The 22,090-nt window shown below is 36.5% G+C and overlaps 1 protein-coding gene across 1 annotated transcript in view; it reads left to right on the top strand.

Moving 5' to 3' along the window:
- Nucleotides 1–22,090, top strand: part of GKAP1 (G kinase anchoring protein 1) — an 83,088-nt gene that overhangs the window by 13,762 nt on the left and 47,236 nt on the right. The window contains exons 4-5 of the mRNA XM_039474962.2: nucleotides 2,549–2,692; nucleotides 18,615–18,692. Of these exons, the coding sequence (XP_039330896.1) occupies nucleotides 2,549–2,692; nucleotides 18,615–18,692 (222 nt within the window). The remainder of the gene's footprint in view (nucleotides 1–2,548; nucleotides 2,693–18,614; nucleotides 18,693–22,090) is intronic.

Below are 22,090 nucleotides of genomic sequence, written 5' to 3'. Positions count from 1 at the left end.
AGGAAAGACATTTTCCTCCCTGGATAATGACCTTTCAGAAGTTATTTCAGAACTTTTGATTGCCCACTATTTTCTTTTAGGAATTAAAGGTGATTTGGGAGAAACACAAAATAAGGCAATAGTGGAGTTTATATTAGAGAATAAGAAAATGTAAAACAGAATGAGTGTGAAGGATCCTTTCTACTTCAGCCATTGCAGTTCTAGTCCATCAGTCTTTACTTTCTGTAAAGTAAACAGCAGCCCACCTACCGGTGCTTCATTTCCAGCAGCATCTCCTTCTGAATGTCCTTTCTGTATCAGAAACCAGCTACTTAGTGTGCTGTTTTTATCTTATTCCTGTTTGTAGAACAATGTATTAGGTAAAAAACGCAACTACTTTTGCACCAACCTGATATTACCAGTTGAAACTGTTGATCCAGGCCGGGCGCGGTGGCTCAAGCCTGTAATCCCAGCACTTTGGGAGGCCGAGGCAGGTGGATCACGAGGTCAAGAGATCGAGACCATCCTGGTCAACATGGTGAAACCCTGTCTCTACTAAAAATACAAAAATTAGCTGGGCATGGTGGCACGTGCCTGTAATCCCAGCTACTCAGGAGGCTGAGGCAGGAGAATTGCCTGAACCCAGGAGGCGGAGGTTGTGGTGAGCCGAGATCGCGCCATTGCACTCCAGCCTGGGTAACAAGAGCGAAAACTCTGTTTCAAAAAAGAAAAAAAAAAAAAAACTGTTGATCCTCAGTTGAAAGCCTTTTTGTTAGTTTCTAATGGCTGCCAGAAAAAATACCACAAACTTGGTGGCTTAAAACAACAGAAACTTGTTTTTTCACAGTTCTAGAGTCTAGTAGAGGTTCAAATCCACACGTCAATAGGGCCATTCCCTTTCTGAGACTCTGAGTAGAATCTTTTCCATGCCTCTTTCTAGCTTCTGGGTGGCAGCTGTCAACCCATGGCATTCCTTTGGCTTGCTGTGTCATCAACCCAATCTCTGCCTGTGTTGTTATGTGGCATTCTCTGTGTATCTGTGTCTTCACCTCTTTCTCTAAGAACACCAGTCATATTGGATTATGGCCCAATCTAATTCAGCATGACTTCATCTTAACTTGATTACATCCGTAAAGACCCAATTTCCAAAAAGGTCACATTCACCAGCACTGGGGGTTAGGGCTTCACTATATCTTTAGGGAGGCTACAATTTGTTAAAAACTTCAGACAATTTAAGTTGAAAAGTTCAAATGCTCAAAGACCAGTTCACAATTTGGCAGCTCCCAGAACCAGAAAATAGGTTCAGAGCTACACTTAGGCTGTCAGATGGTCAGATAGTATTTATGGGCAGAAAACGGAAGTGAGGTACAGCAAGAGCTGGACTGGTTACAGCTCTACCTTTGCCTTATTTGAATGTGGTTTGAGCAGTTGGCCACCTGTGATTGGCTAAAACTTGGTGATTGGTACAAGAGTAGGTTACGGTTTGTTTATACATTGTTAGGTTACAGTTTGTTTATACATTGTTAGGTTACAGTTCATTATGTATGGAGAAACTTTTAAGTTGAACTTAAAATATGTAAGGAGGCAGCTTTTGACTAAACTTTTTTTACTGCTCCTTGCAGAGCAGAGCTAGCTCATAAGCAGTGTGCCCAGAGTCTGCTGGCTAAACCTAATTTAACAAATATAGTTCATAACACCCTCTCAGTATTTTTCTCTCTTAATTCCTTTGTCTTAGATTATTTTTATTGTTGGGAGTGGCTTGGCCCATACTGTTTTAGTTCATTGTGTGCTTTGTGGACTAGGACCTGTATTTTTCAGGACTAACAAAGTAGTTGTCATGGTTGCTTAGTTGATCTCTCAACTATTTAAACTTTTAGATGTGTACGCTTTCTGAACTGTATTGTTTTGTGTTTTATTTTATTTTTATTTTTGAGACAGGGTGTCACTCTGTCACCCAGGCTGGAGTACAGTGGCATGATCACTGCTCACTGCAGCCTCAGCCCCCCCGGGCTCAGGTGATCCTCCCATCTCAGCCTCCTGGATAGCTGGGACCACAGGTGTATGTCATCATACTCATCATACTCGGGTAGTTTTTGTTTGTTTGTTTGTTTGTATTTTTTGCAAAGATGGGGTTTTGTCATGTTTCTGAGGCTGGTCTCAATCTCCTCAGCTCAAGCAGTCTACCTGCCTCAGCCTTCTAGTGGGCTAAGATTACAGGGGTAAGCCACTAAACTCGGCTGTGTTTTGCATTTTAAAAGCAAACTTGTTTTACTGTTTTCTATTCCTATAAACTTTTCTTTAGTGAAGAAGAATGGTTAAAATGGTGGCATAATAGAGTATAATACATTTTTCACTTAATCATTTCATGTATAGATCTAACAGCATTATCTCAAATGCTGGCAAAATTAACATTCTACAAAGATTATAGAAAACACAAATAATGACTTTAGTTGTGTGAGTTAGCATAATGAATGTTTGGAGTAGAAGTATAAAAATGTCATTAAAAAAATCATTAGTAGCCTCGAATTGGTAAACTGAATTTAATATATATTTTTTTGTTGTTTTGTAGCTCAGGAATCTTGCTTTCAAGAAAATTCCCCAGAAATCCTCTCATGCTATTTGTAATGCTCAGCATGATCTTCCGCTGTCAAACCCAGTACAGAAGGATTCACGAGAAGAAAATTGGCAAGAATGGAGACAAAGAGATGAGCAGGTACAACTAAGTAAATAAAATTGCTTTGTTTTTCATTGAATTTATAGATTTTTAAGATGGCAGTGCCTCTGAATTTATATCACCACTGTTTTTAGAAGCAATTTGTATTGGATTAATTCACATTTGCTACTTTTAATAAGAGGTTCTGTTTTTGATCTCAAAAAGAAAATTGGTACATTTGTTGTTTGTTCGTTTTGGCAGTAGGAAGCATTTATTTTGTGGTTTTAAAAATCATCTGCCTTTTACAAATTAGGGAGAGACAGGGAAGATAGGGGAACAGTATTAAATTATTCCAAGTAAGAAAATCACATTCACAGGGTCAGAGGTCTCTTGTTAAAAATACACAGTGACTAGGCTGGGAGCAGTGGCTCACACCTGTAATCTCAGCACTTTGGGAGGCTGAGGCGGGTGGATTGCTTGAGCGTAGGAGTTCAAGACCACCCTGGGCAACATAGCGAAACCCTATGTGTCTACAAAAAATAGAAAAATTAGCCTGGCATGGTGGTGCTCACCTGTGGTCCCAGCTACTCAGGTGGCTGAGGAACCAGAGCTCAGGAGGTGGGGGCTGCAGTGAGCCACGATTCTGTCACTGCCGTGCAGCCTGGGTGGCAGAGTGAGGCCCTTTCTCAAAACAAAAACAAAGTAAAAAATACCCAGTGACAGTTATGCTTAAAAAAGAAAGCCTTTGGCAAGCAGGGTCTGGAGTGGACCTTCAGCAGTTCTACGGCAGAGTGGCCTGACTGTTAGAAGGAAAACTAAGGAATGGAAAGAAATAACTTCATCATCAACAAAAAGGACTTCCATTCAGAGACCCCATCTGAAAGTCACCAACTACAAAGACCACAGGTAGATAAATCCATAAAGATGGGAAGAAACCAGCACAAAAAGGATGAAAACACAAAAAACCAGAATGCCTCTCCTCCTCCAAGGGAATCACAACTCCTCATTAGCAAGGGAACAAGGCTGAATGGAGAATGAATTTGATGAATTGACAGAAACAGGCTTCAGAAGGTGGGTAATAACTTCTCTGAGCTAAAAGAACATGTTCTAACCCAATGCAAAGAAACTAAGAACCTTGACAAAAGGTTTGACAAAGTGCTAATGAGAATAAACAGCTTAGAGAGGAATACAAATGTATTGATGGAGCTGAAAAACAACACGAAAACTTTGTGAAGCATACACAACTTTTAATAGCCGAATCGACCAAGCAGAAGAAAGGATATCACAGATTGAAGATCAACCCAATGAAATAAAATGAGAAGGCAAGATTAGAGAAAAAAGAGTGAAAAGAAATGAACAAAGCCTCCAAGAAATATGGGATTATGTGAAAAGACCTAATCTACGTTTGACAGTTATACCTGAATGTGACAGAGAATGAATCCAAGCTGGAAAATACTCTTCAGGATATTATCCAGGAAAACTTGCCCAATCTAGCCAGGCAGGCCAATATTCAAGTCCAGGAAGTACAGAGAACACCACCACAAAGATATTCTTCAGGAAGAGCAACACCAAGGCATATAATCGTCAGATTCACCAGGGTTGAAATGAAGGAAAAAATGCTAAGGGCAGCCAGAAAGAATGGTTGGATTACCCACAAAGGGAAGCCCATGAGACTCACAGCAATCTCTCAGCAGAAACCCTGCAAGCCAGAAGAGAGTGTGGGCCAATATTCAACATCCTTTAGGAAAAGAACTTTCACTTAGAATTTCATATCCAGCCAAACTAAGCTTCATAAGTGAAGGAGAAATAACATCCTTTACGAACAAGCAATTGCTCAGAGATTTCTTCACCACCAGGCCTGCTTTACAAGAACTCCTGAAAGAAGCACTCAACAGAGAAAGGAACAACCAGTACCAGCCACTCCAAAAACATACCAAATGGTAAAGAGCATCGACACAATGAAGAAACTGTGCCAACTAATAGGCAAAACAACCAGCTAGCATCAAAATGGCTAGATCAAATTCACACATAACAATATTAACCTTAAATGTAAATGGGCTAAATACCCCAATCAAAAGACACAGAATGACAAATTGGAAAAAAAATCAAAACCCATTGGTGTGCTGTGTCCTGGAAACCTATCTCACATGCAGGAATACACATAGGCTCAAAATAAAGGGATGAAGGAAGATTTACCAAGCAAATGGAGAGAAAAAACAAAACAAAACAAAACAGGAGTTGCAATTCTCGTCTCTGATAAAATAGACTTTAAAGCAACAAAGATCACAAGAGACAAAGAAGTGCATTACATAATGGTAAAAGGATCAATGCAACAAGAAGAGCTAACGATCTTAAATATATATGCACCCAATACAGGAGCACCCAGATACATAAAGCAAGTTCTTAATGACCTACAAAGAGATATAGAATCCCACGCAATAATAGTGGGAGAGTTTAACACTCCACTGTCAATATTAGATCAACGAGACAGAAAATTAACAAGGATATCCAGGACTTGAACTCAGACCTGGACCAAGCAAACCTAATAGACATTTACAGAACTCTCCACCCCAAATCCACAGAATATACATTCTTCTCAGCACCACATCACACCTACTACTAAAATTGACCACATAATTGGAAGTAAATCACTCATCAGCAAATGCAAAAGAACGGAAATCATAACAAACAGTCTCTTAGACCACAGTGCAATCAAGTTAGAACTCAGAATTTAGAAACTAACTTAGAACTGCACAACTTCATGGAAACTGAACAACTGGCTCTTGAATATTAACTGGATGAACAATGAAATGAAGGCAGAAATAAAGATGTTCTTTGAAACCAGCTAGAACAAAGACACAATGAACCAGAATCTCTGGGACACATTTAAAGCAGTGTCTAGAGAAAATTTATAGCAATAAATGCCCACATGAGAAGTAAGGAAAGATCTAAAATTGACACCCTATCATCAAAATTGAAAGAGCTAGAGGAGCAAGATAAAAAAAACTCAAAAACTAGCAGAAGACAAGAAATAACTAAGGTCAGAGCAGAACTGAAGAATATAGAGATGCAAAAAAACCTTCAAAAAATCAATAAATCCAGGAGCTGGTTTTTTGAAAAGATCAACAAAATAGACCACTAGCCAGATTAATAGAAAAGAGAGAAGAATCAAATACATGCAATAAAAAGTGATAAAGGGGTTATCACCACAGATTGCACAGAAATACAAACCACCAAGAGATTACTACAAACAACTCTATACACATAAACCAGTAAGCCTGGAAGAAATAGGTAAATTTCTGGACACTTGAATCCTCCCAAGCTTAAAGCAGGAAGAAGTCAAAACCCTGACTAGACCAATAACAAGGGCTGAAGTTGAGACAGGACTTAATAGCCTACTAACCAATAAAAGCCCAGGTCCAGATGGGTTCACAGCTGAAATCTACCAGGCATACAAAGAGGAGCTGGTACCACTCTTTCTGAAACTATTCCAAACAATCCAAAAAGAGGAAATCCTTCCCAGATCATTTTATGAGACCAACATCATCCTGATACCAAAACCTGGCAGAGACTCAACAAGAAAAGAAAACTTCAGGCCAATATCCATGATGAACATAGATGCAAAAATCTTCAATCAAATACTGGCAAACTGAATGCAAAAGCACATCAAAAAGATTATCCATCATGATCAAGTAGGCTTCATCCTGGGGATGCAAGTCTAGTTCAACATACACAAGTCTATAAATGTAATTCACCAGATAAACAGAACCAAAGACAAAAACCACATGATTATCTCAATAGATGCAGAGAAGGCCTTCGACAAAATTCAACAGTGCTTTACACTAAAAACCCTCAATAAATAGGTATTGATGGAACGTATCTTAAAATAAAAGCTATTTACGACAAACCCACAGCCAGTATAATACTGAATGGGCAAAAACTGGAAGCATTCCCTTTGAAATCTGGCACTAGACAAGGATGCCCTCTCTCACCACTCCTATTCAATATAGTATTGGAAGTTCTAGCCAGAGCGATCAGGCAAGAAAAAGAAATAAAGGGTATTCAAATAGGAAAGGAGGAAGTCAAATTGTCTTTGTTTGCATATGACATGATTGTATATTTACAAGACCCTGTCATCTCGGGTCAAAATCTCCTGAAACTGATAAGCAACTTCAGCAAAGTCTCAGGATACAAAATCAATATGCACAAATCACAAGCATTCCTAGACACCAATAACAGACTTAAAGAGAGCCAAATCAAGAACAAACTACCATTCACAATTGCTACAAAGAGAATAAAATAACTAGGAATACAACTAACAAAGGTTGTAGAGGACCTCTTCAAGGAGAGCTGTAAACCACTGCTCAATAAAATAAGAGAAGACACAAACAGATGGAGAAACATTCCGTGTTCATGGTTAGGAAGAATCAATATCATGAAAATGGCCATACTGCCCCAAGTAATTTATAGATTCAATGCTATCACCATCAAACTACCAATGACCTTCTTCACAAAACTGGAAAAAAGCACCTTAAACTTCATATGGAACCAAAAGAGAGCCCGCATAGCGAAGTCAATTCTAAGCAAAAAGAATAAAGCTGGAGGCATCACGCTACCTGACTTCAAACTATAATACAAGGCTACAGTAATCAAAACAGCATGATACTGGTACCAAAACAAAGATATAGACCAGTGGAACTGAACAGAGGCCTCAGAGGCAACATCACACATCTACAACCATCTGATCTTTGACAAACCTGACAAAAACAAGCAATGGGGAAAGGATTCCCTGTTTAATAAATGGTGTTGGGAAAAGTGGCTAAACATGTGCAGAAAGCAGAAACTGGACCCCTTCCTGATACCTTACACTAAAATTAATTCCAGATAGATTAAAAACTTAAATATAAGACTTAACACCATAAAAACCCTAGAATAAAACCTAGGCAAGCCATTCAGGACATAGGCATAGGCAAGAACTTCATGACTGAAACACCAAAAGCATTTGCAGCAAAAGCCAAAATAGACAAATGGGATCTAATTAAATTTCAGAGCTTCTGCACAGCAAAAGAAACAGTCATTAAGGGGAACCAGCAACCAACAGAATGGTAAAAGATTTTTGCAATCTACCCATCTCACAAAGGGCTGATATCCAGAATCTACAAATAACTAAAACAGATTTACAAGAAAAAAACACTCCATCCAAAAGTGGGCAAAGGATATGAACAGACACTTTTCAAAAGAAGACATATATGAGGCCAAAAAACATATGAAAAAATGCTCATCATCACTGGTCATTAGAGAAATCTCAACTACATTGAGATACCATCTCACTCCAGTTAGAATGGTGATCATTAAAAAATCTGGAGACAACAGAGGCTGGAGAGGATGTGGAGAAATAGGAACACGTTTACACTGCTGGTGGGAGTGTAAATCAGTTCAACCATTGTGGAAGACAGTGTGGCGATTCCTCAAGGACCTAGAAATAGAAATTTCATTTGACCCAGCAATCCCATTACTGAGTATATACCCAAAGGATTATAAATCATTCTATTATAAAGACACATGCACATGTATGTTCATTTTGGCACTGTTTACAACAGCGAAGACTTGGGACCAACTGAAATGCCCATTGATGATAGACTGAACAGGGAAATTGTAGCACATATACATCATGGAATACTATGCAGCCATACAAAACGATAAGTTCGTGTCTTTTGTAGGGACATGGATAAACCTGGAAACTATCATTCTCAGCAAATTGACGCAAGAACAGAAAATCAAACACTGAATGTTCTCACTCATAGGTAGTGTTGAGCAATGAGAACACATGGACACAGGGAGGGGAGCATCACACACTGAGGTCTGTGGGGGTGACTAGGGGAGGGACAGTGGGGAGTAGGGATTGGGGGAAGGATAACATGGGGAATAATGCCTGATATAGGTGATGGGGGTGGAGGCAGCAAACCACATTGCCATGTATATACCTATGCAACAATCCTGCTTGTTCTTCACATGTACCCCAGAACCTAAAGTGCAATAAAATATATAGTAAATATTTATATTTATTTATTTATTTATATAAATATATCTATATTTTTATATATATTTATATAAAATAAATATATAAAATAAAGATATATTTTTATATTTATATAAATAAATATATAAATATTTACTATATATTTTATATATGTCATCCTTATATATATTTTATTTTATATATAAATCTATATAATATATATAGATTTTAAATATATAAATATTTAAATTATATTTTAAATATATAAATATTTAAATATAAAAATATAAAATATATAAAATAAATTATATTTTAAATATATATATATTTCCCAAAGCTTTTATGTATATTTAAAAGCTTTTGGAAACTTTACTGTTGTTTCTTTAACCTCTTTACATGATATTTTGTTCTTCTGTGTCTTATTAAATGTCATTATTAACAACCAAATAAAATAGAGACCAATTAAGACCAATATACTTCTTTTTCTCATTAAGACCAATGTATTTCTTTTTTGTGTGTGGAGTCCAGGAAAATTACATACTAAGCCTGGAACGTACTCTAGGAGATGCTTTATGTATAGTGAGTGATGAGAATATTTACCTGTTAAACTGTCATTTGATGTCTTGAGAATGAGTATCATTCTAGCAAATGTTAGATCTAGTAGAGTGGCTATTCCTATCATTCTTGGGTTACCAGTTTTAAAAGAAATAGGCTATACTAAGTTATTCTCTTAACATAAACTATGGGAATTATAACATTTCCTTTAGGATTTTGCAGTGCCTCAGGCTCATCATTATGAGCATCAGTTATTACTGCAGAGCCATGAGGTAGTGCTGTTCAAATGGTAGTTCCAGGCACTGGTATACTGGATAAATCATCTTGTACTGTTTCTAGGGGTTATTTGATTCTTTTTTTTTCCTTATAAGATATTCATTATGACCGATTCTTGTTTACAAGTATAAATGTTTTGATGATCTACTTGTTTAGCCAGTAATAGAATTTACCAGTGTCTTCCTTGGAGAGAATTTCTCCCAGTGGCTCAAAGTGCACTGGAGAACTAATGAAGGAAAACTACTCAAATTTGCCCCAAAATAAATTACATGCAACATGGGAACTTGAGCACAGATGTCTGATTGCCTTTTCTTCTGCTCCCACTGATTGCTGTTGAAATGACCAGGTAATGATGAAAAGGAAATAGTCTGACTCTTGGCCCTGATCCTATATAAGGATAACATTCAAGGCCCAGGAACTTTCACAAATTTCTGCTGAGTATACTACTGATGGGTCATTTAGGAAGACCTGGAACCTTATGTGGGAGCCTCACTTGGAAGAAAATAATCAATGGTGTGGAAGTAGAGTAGATCTTGGGATAATTACACTGAGAGGTGAGAAAGAGAGAAGGGTAAGCCTTGCAACTGACAGACAGTATACTGTTTGGAATCTATTTTATTATGATTAATAGATTAATAATAGATTTCAAAAGTAGCTACATTTAGAGGGATCAGTCAATGATTATATACTAGGCAGAAAGCATACAGTATGGTGGGTGTTCTTCCTGACACAGTATGAGAAATTTCAGGCATGGAGGGCTGAGCCAGACAGAAAGCTGGATGTGGAAAACTTAGCTGCTATTTGACTGCTTATGTCAAACACAAAAGAGAAATTATACTAAGACAAAGTTTTCCTACCCCTCAATTACCATATTGATAATGCAGATTTACATCAACTAAGCCTCAGAGTACAGTCTGAGAACTAGAATTAACCAACCAGATGGACAGTAGGCAACCACCCAGTTCACCGACTTATGAGCAAACACTAGATCTTAGTTGATCTCATGTCAACTGAAGAAAAGTTTCTGCCATGTGAGGGCAAAGAACATTGCACATAGTGTCTGGAGTGAAAGCACACCTTGAAAAAGATTTGCTTCAGGAACCTCAGTCATGAAGTTCTTGCCTATGCCTATGTCCTGAATGGCTTGCCTAGGTTTTATTCTAGGGTTTTTATGGTGTTAGGTCTTTTTTTTTTTTTTTTTTTTTTGAGACGGAATTTCGCTCTTGTTACCCAGGCTGGAGTACAATGGCGTGATCTCGGCTCACCGCAACCTCCGCCTCCTGGGTTCAGGCAATTCTCCTGCCTCAGCCTCCTGAGTAGCTGGGATTACAGGCACGTGCCACCATGCCCAGCTAATTTTTTGTATTTTTTTTTTTTTTTAGTAGAGACGGGGTTTCACCATGTTGACCAGGATGGTCTCGATCTCTTGACCTCGTGATCCACCCGCCTCGGCCTCCCAAAGTGCTGGGATTACAGGCTTGAGCCACCGCGCCCGGCCGGTGTTAGGTCTTATATTTAAGTTTTTAATCTATCTGGAGTTAATTTTAGTGTGAGGTATCAGGAAGGGGTCCAGTTTCTGCTTTCTGCACATGTTTAGCCACTTTTCCCAACACCATTTATTAAACAGGGAAACCTTTCCCCATTGCTTGTTTTTGTCAGGTTTGTCAAAGATCAGATGGTTGTAGATGTGTGATGTTGCCTCTGAGGCCTCTGTTCAGTTCCACTGGTCTATATCTTTGTTTTGGTACCAGACTCTCTTTTGGTTCCATATGAAGTTTAAGGTGTTTTTTTCCAGTTCTGTGAAGAAGGTCAATGCTAGTTTGATGAGGATAGCATTGAATCTATAAATTACTTTGAGCAGTATGGCCATTTTCACAATATTGATTCTTCCTAACCATGAGCATGGAATGTTTCTCCATCTGTTTGTGTCCTCTCTTATATTGTTGAGCAGTGGTTTGTAGTTCTCCTTGAAGAGGTCCTTCATGTCCTTTGTTAGTTGTATTCCTAGGTATTTTATTCTCTTTGTAGCAATTGTGAATGGCAGTTTGTCCTTGATTTGGCTCTCTTTAAGTCTGTTATTGGTGTCTAGGAATGCTTGTGATTTGTGCATATTGATTTTGTATCCTGAGACTTTGCTGAAGTTGCTTATAATCTTAAGGAGATTTTGAGCTGAGACAATGGGGTCTTGTAAATATACAATCATGTCATATGCAAACAGAGACAATTTGACTTCCTCTTTTCCTAATTGAATACTCTTTATTTCCTTTTCTTGCCTGATCGCTCTGGCTGGAACTTTCAATACTGCATTGAATAGGAATGTTGAGAGAAGGAACCCTTGTCTAGTGCCAGTTTTCAAAGGGAATATAGAGATTACTAAAAACTACTCTATACACATTATCCAGTAAATCTAGAAGAAACGGATCAATTCCTGCATCCTTATATCCTCCAAAGACTAAATCAGGAAGAAATTGAATCCCTGAATAGACTAATAACAAGGTCTGAAGTTGAGGCAGCAATTAGTAGCCTACCAACCAAAAAAAGGTCCAGGTCTAGATGAGTTCATAGCCAAATTCTACCAGATGTACAAAGAGGAGCTGGTACCATTCCTTCTGAAACTACTCCAGATAATACAAGAAGAGGGAATACTCCCTAACTCATTAATGAGACCAACATCATTCTGATACCAAAACCTGGCAGAGACACACCTAAATAAGAAAATTTCAGGCCAATATCCATGATGAACATAGATGCAAAAATCTTCAATAAAATACTGGTAAACTGAATGCAAAAGCACATCAAAAAGATTATCCATCACGATCAAGTAGGCTTCATCCTGGGGATGCAAGGCTGGTTCAACATAATACGCAAATCTATAAACATAATCCATCACATAAACAGAACCAAAGACAAAAACCACATGATCATTTCAATAGATGCAGAGAAGGCCTTCGACAAAATTCAGCAGCCGTTATGCTAAAAACTCTGAATAAACTAGATATCAATAGAATGTATCTCATAATAATAAAAGCTGTCTATGACAAACCCGCAGCCAATATCATACTGAATGGACAGTGTACCTTTTTTTAAAAGTCATGACTCAAAAATTAACTGAGTAGAAAAATCTCTTAAGGGTTTCAATGATGAACAGACCAAATTTTATTGTGTGTTTCTTCCTGTTACTCTGCACATCACTGGTATTTTTCTCCCTCTAAAGTTTAATGTCTGTTAGCATGTGCACGATAGAAAGTTCTCTCTCACCTGACATCCTTCAGTTCATTTGATACAGGTGTTTTTCCAATAGCTTGTTCTGGTTTTGTTTGTGAGTGTAATTATCACTAACTTTGTGGCTGGTGTAATAAATCCATTGGCAGTAGTTTGACTTGTACCTGATTTCCTTATAAGGAATGTAAATTCAAATAAATCCATTGTATTTTTGGCTCTTTAGCAAGAAAATTCATCACTTTTGTGCTGGAAAGCATTATTTAGTACTTGTTCTGGAAAGACTCCTACAGGTCCCTAGGCTTTGTTTGAAAGTGAAACAAAAACTGTGATGTCTTCAGGCCACTAGTCACCAAGTTTCTTTCTTTTTAATTTTTATATATTTTTTGAGATAGGGTCTCACTCCCGTCATCCAGGCTGGGGTGCAGTGGCGTGATCATGGCTGACTGCAGCCTTGACTCTCATGCTCAGATGTTTCTCCCACCTCAGCCTTCCAGGTAGCTGGGACTACAGGCATGCTCCACCATGGCTGGCTAATTTTTTATATTTTTAGTAGAGATGGGGTTTTGCCACGTTACCCAGGCTGGTCTTGAACTCCTGGTCTCAAGCAATCCACCAACCTCAGCTTCCCAAAGTGTTGGGATTATAGGCGTGAGCCACAACACCCAGGCTTCTGACCAGATTTCATGGCAGGTAGCTAGGAGCAAATAGATTGATGACTCAATAAATTAAAAATTTAAATATTCATTATCTTAATTTTCTATTTATAACTTTCCTTTTCTGCTGCTTTTGTGACATGACTCTCATCCTAATACATACACATTTATAGTCTATATTCACTGTATTGGAGTCCTGTTAATTTCAAAATTTATTGTGTTTTTATAAGTTGCATTATTTACAGTTCTGTTTTCATTACTACTTTTAATTCTTTCATGACTTATTGAACCATTTTTATTGCTGGGAGATATGATAAAGCATACAACAAAAATGCAGAGTTCGTAAATGCAAACAGCACTCAAAAGACATAAAAATACATTAGCTGAGATGAACTGAATGTGGCAATGAATGTGAATGATATATGTAGTATTTGTAGAACTCTGAATATGTAGTCTACACTTTGAAAATTGCTGAGTTAGAGGACCACAATGCACTACTGCTATTATGTCTAATCGGTTGGCTGCAAGTGTTAGATGTCTTCAGAATGGTTATCTCTTTTGTTTTATAATAACTCTTTTGTTTGTCTCTTTTGTTTCATAAGAGGACCACAATGTACTACTGCTATTATGTCTAATCGGTTGGCTGCAAGTGTTAGATGTCTTCAGAATGGTTATCTCTTTTGTTTTATAATAATATATTTCCATGTTTACTATGAGAATTGAAGACTATTCATTTGCAATTTGTTTTGTTTGGATGTAAATGGGGAAAATTGTAATGGTACTTAGACTTACAAATTAATTTTTTTAAAAATCTTCGTACCAAAATACTTTCTGTCCTTTAGGTTTTTAATTGGTTCTTCATACTCTTTAACTGATTGAGCTATAGATTTGCTTAAATAGAAAAAAAAAGTTTTACTACTAGGTGGGGAGTAGGAGGCAATGAGGAAGTCAAGAGGAAGGGGATCTGAAGTACTCCATCTGAGGCACGTCTAAGTATCTTCTTGAATTCTGTAGGCATTTTAGTGCCTACTATTTCCTCTTTTTCTTCCTTTCCTACTCCTCCGAGAAATAAAAAGAAAATAATAAGGAACTTAACATTTGCAAAGTTAAACAAGGTACTTTTTTAAAAGTATGGTTTTATTTTCATTTTATTGCCTGGAGCCAGTTTTACAGACCCAGTCTCTGTCTCTCTCTCTTTTACCTATACATTTACTGATTAAGTAGATTGTCAGCTACATTTATAGCAGTCTCTGACAGAGAATAAAGATATGTTTAGAGAATTTCAAGTCATCTTTCCTTTCTCTTTTCTGATGTGTTAGTCTTGTGCTACCATTCTCTCTGTTATCTAAGGTCAAAAACCTTATCTTTGATTCTTTCACACTTTTCATATAGTCAGTGTTCCAAAACTTCATCAGTCTCTTCTAAGATAGAACCTTCTTTATTTTCCACACTGCTACATTTTGGTCCAGGTGCCCATATGCTGTCTGAGATTACAATGGCTTAGTCAGACACATTGATTCTAGGTTCTCCTTCTTCTAATATTCCAGTTTATGTCTTAAAAATTACTTTTATTTGGTATTTGCATTCCTCTTTTATCTGCCTTATGTCCTTAAAGTTTAGGCAGTGTCTGGAACTTAATGTTGCCCTAAGCAATCGTATTTTCTACTATTCTGCAACATGGGAAGGTAACTCTAATTCACTTAGTACTGGTTTTATGCCAGGAAATGTGCTAAGCACTTCATACATATTATAACTTTAAATCCTCAAAACTGCCTTGTACAGTTGATATTTCAATGTTCTTTTTACCTGTTCTGAGATTCACAGAAGTAAATAAAACTTGTTCAAAATCACAGCTAGCATGGGTGGAATAGGAATTTGAATTATTCATTTCTATGATCTCCCAATTCCTGTGTTTTTTTCCACATCTTTCTCTTGTAATGTTTAAAATCACTTTTTGTCAGAATGACTTTTCTTAGTATCCCATAGCATATCTATTTTTAAGATGATAACATTAACATTATAATGTGGCTTGCTCTTGCAATTCTATTTCTGCCTATCCAAATTGTATCTATATTTAAATACCAACTTAAATTGATTTTTGTCTATATCTCTGAATTACCTTTGTTGTTAATCTTTCTTTGAACTTTTGTAGCTCTTTTAATGTCTTATTCTGTTTTCTTTAGTTCATACATGTTAATCTTACATTCTCAATTGGGTAGGAATTCTTCAAGGGCAAAAGCCAAATTTATGCTGCTTCTTTAAATTAAGCTCCATAGGCAGGGAGGGCACAGACCCCAGAAAACTCTAAATGAATCTTTAGTGGCTGATTGATCATGCAGTGAAATTTTTGGAAGATTTGTTCTAGTTTTCAAAAATTTAAATTTAAATCATTTTTGTCTACTTGCATCTTCTCCTATACTAGTTTGTGTTAATAATTAAAAGGTAAATTTCAAGTCTGAACTACTACAGTTAGAACGAATTGCTTGGAGGGCCATATTTTTTTTTACTTTAAAATTTCTATTTCATTCAGTTTTTATGATGCTATTAGAATGAGCTGCCTTAATATTTAAATTCTGTGAGTTAATATGATGAAAAATAAAAATGACATCTAGCCAGACTTTCAACTTCCTGACCTGATCTGCCCAGTAACTTATTTTTGAAATATCATCAGACTATGTGACATATTAGAAATAATCTCAAATGCCCTTTCTATAATTAATAAATGTCAATAGAGATTAAATGTTTAGTGGCAAATTGAACCAACTTTGTTCATAATAAACTTAAGTAGTTTTGTTACTTTTTTTTTTTTTTGAGACAGAGTCCCACTCTGTCACCCAAGCTGGAGTGCAGTGGCCCAATCTCAGCTCACTGCAACCTCCACCTCCAGGTTCAAGCAATTGTCCTGCTTCGTGTGGGGCATATGCACCTGTAGTCCCAGCTACTGTTTACTGGAGTAGCTGGGACTACAAGTGCATGTGCACCACCACGCCAGGCTGTTTTGTTTGTTTGTTTTTTGTATTTTTAATAGAGACGAGGTTTCATCATGTTGGCCAGGCTGATCTTGAACTCTTCCCAGCTTGGCTTCCTAAAGTGCTGGGATTACAGGCATGGGCCACTGTGCCAGCCTAGTTTTGTTACCTTTTTTGTTGTTGTTGTTAATGGAGTCTCGCTGTGTCGCCAGTCACCAGGCTAGAATGCAATAGTGTGAACTTGGCTCACTGCAACCTCCACCTCCTGGGTTCAAGCAATCCTCCTGCCTCAGCCTCCCAAGTAACGGGGACTACAGTGCTTGCCACCACGCCCAGCTAATTTTTCTATTTTTAAAATAGAGACAGGGTTTCACCTTGTTGGCCAGGATGGTCTCCATCTCTTGATCTCATGATCTGCCCACCTCGACCTCCCAAGGTGCTGGGATTACAGGCTTGTGCCATTGCGCTCAGCTGACTGCTGTCCTTTAATTACAGTGAAACATTTTTCATCAGTTTGTTTTGAGGTTAGGTGGATAAATTGATGTAAACTTCCTTTTACCTTGTAACTGTTGAATACCCATATACATAATAAACATATATAAGTCTAAAAGATTAATTTATTACTTTTTCCTGCTAATTACTAATTTAAATTAATTCTTCAATTCTTTTCAGTTATTCCATAAAGAATGTATAATTTATACTGGATTTAATCTGATTTTCTAGTCCTATGTACCGTTATTTACCATTTTAATTCTAATTGTATTTTTCTGAGTTAGATTAATATTTTTTTGTGTGTAAACTTAATCTTTTTTCCTTTCTTCTTATTGTCTCACTATAAGATTAGATGAGATGCTTTCAAAGGGATGACTTTGTTTAGAAATGAAAAGTTTAGTTCATAGTGTCCAGTATTAACATTTTTCTAGTTTTTAGGGTATTTCTTTGAAACAGGTCACTTCTATTTGGAGTTGGTTTCTATTTTAGTTTAGATTTTAAAAATCATTAAGCTGTAAAAACATATGATTAACTTAGGCAAGAAAATTTTTTTGAAGGATACTGAGTTATTCTCAGATTTGAATTAAAAACTGAACAATTAGGTCATGGGAAAGTTGGAAACCAAGGGATTTGGGGGTGCTAAGAGGCATGAGCTAGTAGATGTCACTTTTTGAGGGTTATCATTAGCTAATAAACCCCCCTTGCTTTTTCTTTGTTCTCAAAATTTAATTTCTGGGAGAGCAAAAAAAAAAAAAAGTGTTGGATGACTTGCCTCCATCTTTTGTCATTGGTGATGATAGCTTGTGTGTTTGTGTGGTATGGTAGTGCCTAGTATACAGAATTATGTGACTGGCTATCCTGTTGAAACCATGGGACTTTGGAATGAAGTATAGTTATTTAAATGAATCAAGGAAGGGATTCTGGACAGATAAAAACAAGAGGTATCCACTGAAGTTATGCTTTTGTTGTGTTATACACATAGATACATACATGTACACAAATCCAGGATGCTTACCCATGTAATGTTGCAGCTATTTTACATACAGCTGCAAACACACTCACCTTATCCCCAGTAGTGGAAACTCCAAGTCCCATCCAGCTACTGCAGCATTTTGTTTGATAATTAGGAAAAGTAAGTTGTAGAGATTGATTTGATTGGAGGGTGGTTGAAGCTAGATTGTAAGAAGTTAGGTGAGATTGGTGAAAAATAAACAAATAGAGATCACAAATTAAATGATCTTTATTAGATGACTTAAAAGTAAAGCAACCATATTATCATTTTAAGAGTAAAAAGATGCACTATAAACAATTATTCTGTAACACCTTATACCAGGACATTTGGCAACCTTATTCTGTACCTGTGATTGTTTTCTATATTCAGGAAATGGTATATTGTGTTTAATAATTCTTGTTGAGTTATTTTTAAGTATTATATTTTTTAGTTATAATCACTCATAACTTTTGGTGTCCTAAACTGAATGTTGTCTTTGACATCTATTACAGTGCCAACTGTTTGAAAAGTTTTTTTTATTAAGGTAAAAAGTAAGGTTATATCATATACAACAGATAATTAACAACGAAGAGGAAAAATAGAAACCTCAAAATTGGAAGTTTGTATTTTGATATCTTCTATAGAATATAGGCTTCCTAATTTGGTGCGGTTAAGATAACTTTGGAGACTCCATATTTTTTTAAATGTATTTGCTTTCTTTTCCTCTATATGTAGTCATGGGTATGGTTATTTTGCTCTTGTGATGTAATGATACTGTCTGTTTATTGTGAAACTTTTTTTTTAGCTGACATCTGAAATGTTTGAAGCAGATCTTGAGAAGGCATTGTTGCTAAGTAAATTAGAATACGAAGAACACAAAAAGGTATTTACACACTTACTGATTTTGATATTTTAGAAGTTTAACTGGTGAAAGGTTAAAACCAACCTACTTGAATTTTATGTAAAATTTCTTTTATAAAGTTTGTCCAAAAATTCATCATTGTAATAAAATATTACCAAGACATGTTTATAATAGTATTTCTTCTTGTTTTGAGAGAGAACAGAAACAACTGGACTAAACTTTGTCCGGTGACTTGGAATGTTTAGTTAAGGAGTTTCCCCACCCAAGATGAAGGGAAGAGAGAGAATAAAATTCACAAAAAATGATTAATTTAATTTATTTTTAGTATTATTTTTTCTTGGGACTGAGTCTTACTCTGTTGCCTAGGCTGGAGTGCAGTGGCGTGATCTCAGCTCACTGCAACCTCCACCTCTCAGGTTCAAGAGATTCTCACATCTCAGACTCTTGAGTAGCTGGGACTAGAGGTGTGAGCTACCACACCCAGCTAATTTTTGTTTTTTTGTAGAGATGGGATTTCACCATGTTGGCCAGGCTGGACTCGAACTCCTGAGCTCTGCTGATCCGCTTACCTCAGCCTCTCAAAGTGCTGGGACTACAGGCGTAAACCACTGCGCCTGGTTGATTATTCTCATTTTAAATGAACACAGAAATAAGTGGATTTAAATTTTTAACATGGCTACTACTTCAGGGGCATTTATTAAGAGACCCTCTGCCGGAGATGCACTATAATCATGTAAATAGGCCATTTCTGAAAGTTTGGCCTTGAAAACTCAGCATTTGTCACTGAGCTTTGATAATCAGTTGTGTGTTAAAATGCACTTTATAGCTTGTTATTGTAGGAGCATTTAAGTAAAAAGAAGTGTTGGTTTACAGTTTCTGTATTTAAATTGTGTGAGTATTCATTATCTTAATACCATTTAATATTTTAGTCCTTAACATTTATTGGGATTGTTTTTTGGTTCATAAAATTTGTTTAAGCTGTGATTACTCAGTGGTTGATCATAAATGGCCTCTGGTCATCTTTAAGACTTCTTGGCCATGTTCTTGTATATTAGTGTCTTCATCCAAAATGAAAAGAAGCAAATAATTAAAATTCACAGCAGCAACTTAGGAGGCTGAGACAGGAGGATTGGTTGAGCCTAGGAGTTTGAGACTAGCTTGGATTAACACAGCAAGACCCTATCTCTAAAAATAAATATACACATACATACATACATATTTATTTTAAACTAGCTGGGCATGGTGGTTTGTGTGAGCCTGTAGTCCCAGGTACTTGGGAGGCTGAGGTGGGAGAATCCCTTGAGCTCAGGAGTTAGAGGATGCAGTAAGCTATGATCATGCCATTGTACTCCTCCTGTCTGGGCAACAAAGGGAGATCCCATCTTAACAAAAAAATTCACAGCATTGATTTTGCTACTTATTTATAGTTCAAGGGAAAAGGAAAAAAGTTGTCAATAAAGTGGGCTGTGTATATTATATGTGTTTCTTTTCCATAACCCTCGTTCTGTTATGCCAAATGAAGAATGAACTATAACCATTATTGCTACATACACATTTAGATAAAGCAGAAAAATCACAAAAATTGATATGGCTAGTTTTACTATGATTTAATCATTTAAGTGGACTATCAGGTTACACTGGAAAAGTAATCTTGTCTTGCTCAATCAGGAGATAAAATTTATAAAATAGAATATTATCATACAAAGATGACTTCTTGCTGTTAGATTTATGGATGTTATGTCTAGATTTTAAAGCTAGAAGGTTCACCTGTATCCTTAGAGGAGAAGTAGAGTAAATAGTGCGGATAAAATGTCATACTCCCAGCCAGTGTTCCTTGTACAGTCATAGGTGCAGTACTCAAAATCATTGGTTTTATCAGACAGTAATGACTAAGAGAAAGGAAGAACTTTTTATGTATGCAATAGGTAGTTTGGTGTGATTATATTGATGTGTAGTCATTGAGATAAAAGTCAATATTCCAATAAAATAATTCTTAATACAATTGTTTTAACCTAAGGATTTTTATAACAGGTAACTAAAGTTTGGGATGGCATTTTCCACTCTGTTCTGTCAGTTATTTGTCAAGTATTTATTGAATAGCTAAAATGTGCCCCTTGAGTTTAGTGGAGGGAGACATAGTATATAGTATTGAGAGATGTATGTTCTCAGTGCAATGGAAATTCAGAAAAATAGAAGACTTTTGACTGCTTTTGAGTATAAGTTTCAGGAAAGGATTCTCAAAAAAGAGTCTTGTTAGGTATATTAGAAGTTCATGAGGTAGACAAGAGGAAAGTAGGCATTCTGAAGGAAGGAGTGGCAAGTATATAACGTGTACCCATGAAAGAATATAGCATAATTTGAAAAACTGTCATTTAAGGACCTAGAACTTCTGGAGATACAACCAGAAGGGTAGGACATAAATTACCTCATGTACTCAGCAAAGAGATTGGGTTTTATACATCCATTGGCAGAAAGCTGTTTAATCATTTTAACTTTTAGATTGATTTTGGGTTTTTATTTTAGAAACTCATGTATAACAGTATAGAAGATGGATTGAGGAGCTAAAATTAGAGACTGTTACAGTATCCAAGCAAAAGAAGATAGGGGGAATGACAGAATGTACAAGGAAGGAGAGTGTATTTAAGAGATCTTCAGGAGATAAGTTAAACAAGACCTAGCAATTAATTGGCTATAAGGTGTATAGGAGAGTAGGCAGGGATACTCTGAGGTTTCCAACTTAGATGCCTAGATGGTGGCAGCATAACAAGGTACTTCATAAAGGATAGAGTGGGGAAGGCAGGGTGGTGAGATGGAAAGATAGAATACATCTAGTGTGGAGATGCTTATTGAACATTGCAGTTCAGTTGTCTGTCTGTACAGAAACAGTTTGTTGGCAGAACTTTAAACTTTGAGATTGAAGAGCAGTGGGTATAAAGCATTAAAAAAATAGGTTAAGAGTGGGATAATGTGAACAACATTTTTGAGAAGGTTGAGAAAAGAAGCCAGCAAAGGAAACTCAGCAGTAGTTAGAAATATATTAAGAACACCAAGAGAGGCTTGAAAAAAAAAAAGATGTGTTTGTGGATTTGGCAATAAATAGGAGGTTGACCTTAATTTTAGTGTCAGAGACCAGCAGAAGCCAGATTTCAGTGGGCTGAGGCAGGAAATTGCTGATTATGGTCTTAAATTTGGCCTTGAAAGGAAGAAGGTAGCATTGAGAAAGGGGGTTACAAACTAAGTATGACTTTTTTTTGTTTGTTTTATTTTAATGTTTAAGATGTAAGGATTGAGTAAGTACATAAAGATGTATCCCTTTATGCAATTTGGCTAGCCTAAATTTTATTTTTTTATTTGCCTTTTATCTTTAAAAAATAAACTTTAAGAAACATATTATATATTGATGAGTTTATTTTACAATT

This window comes from Saimiri boliviensis, chromosome 2 (assembly GCF_048565385.1).
Source record: "Saimiri boliviensis isolate mSaiBol1 chromosome 2, mSaiBol1.pri, whole genome shotgun sequence".
NCBI lineage: Eukaryota > Metazoa > Chordata > Mammalia > Primates > Cebidae > Saimiri > Saimiri boliviensis.
The sequence above is the reverse complement of the archived record's forward strand: the minus strand, read 5'-3'. Positions and strand labels throughout refer to the sequence as shown.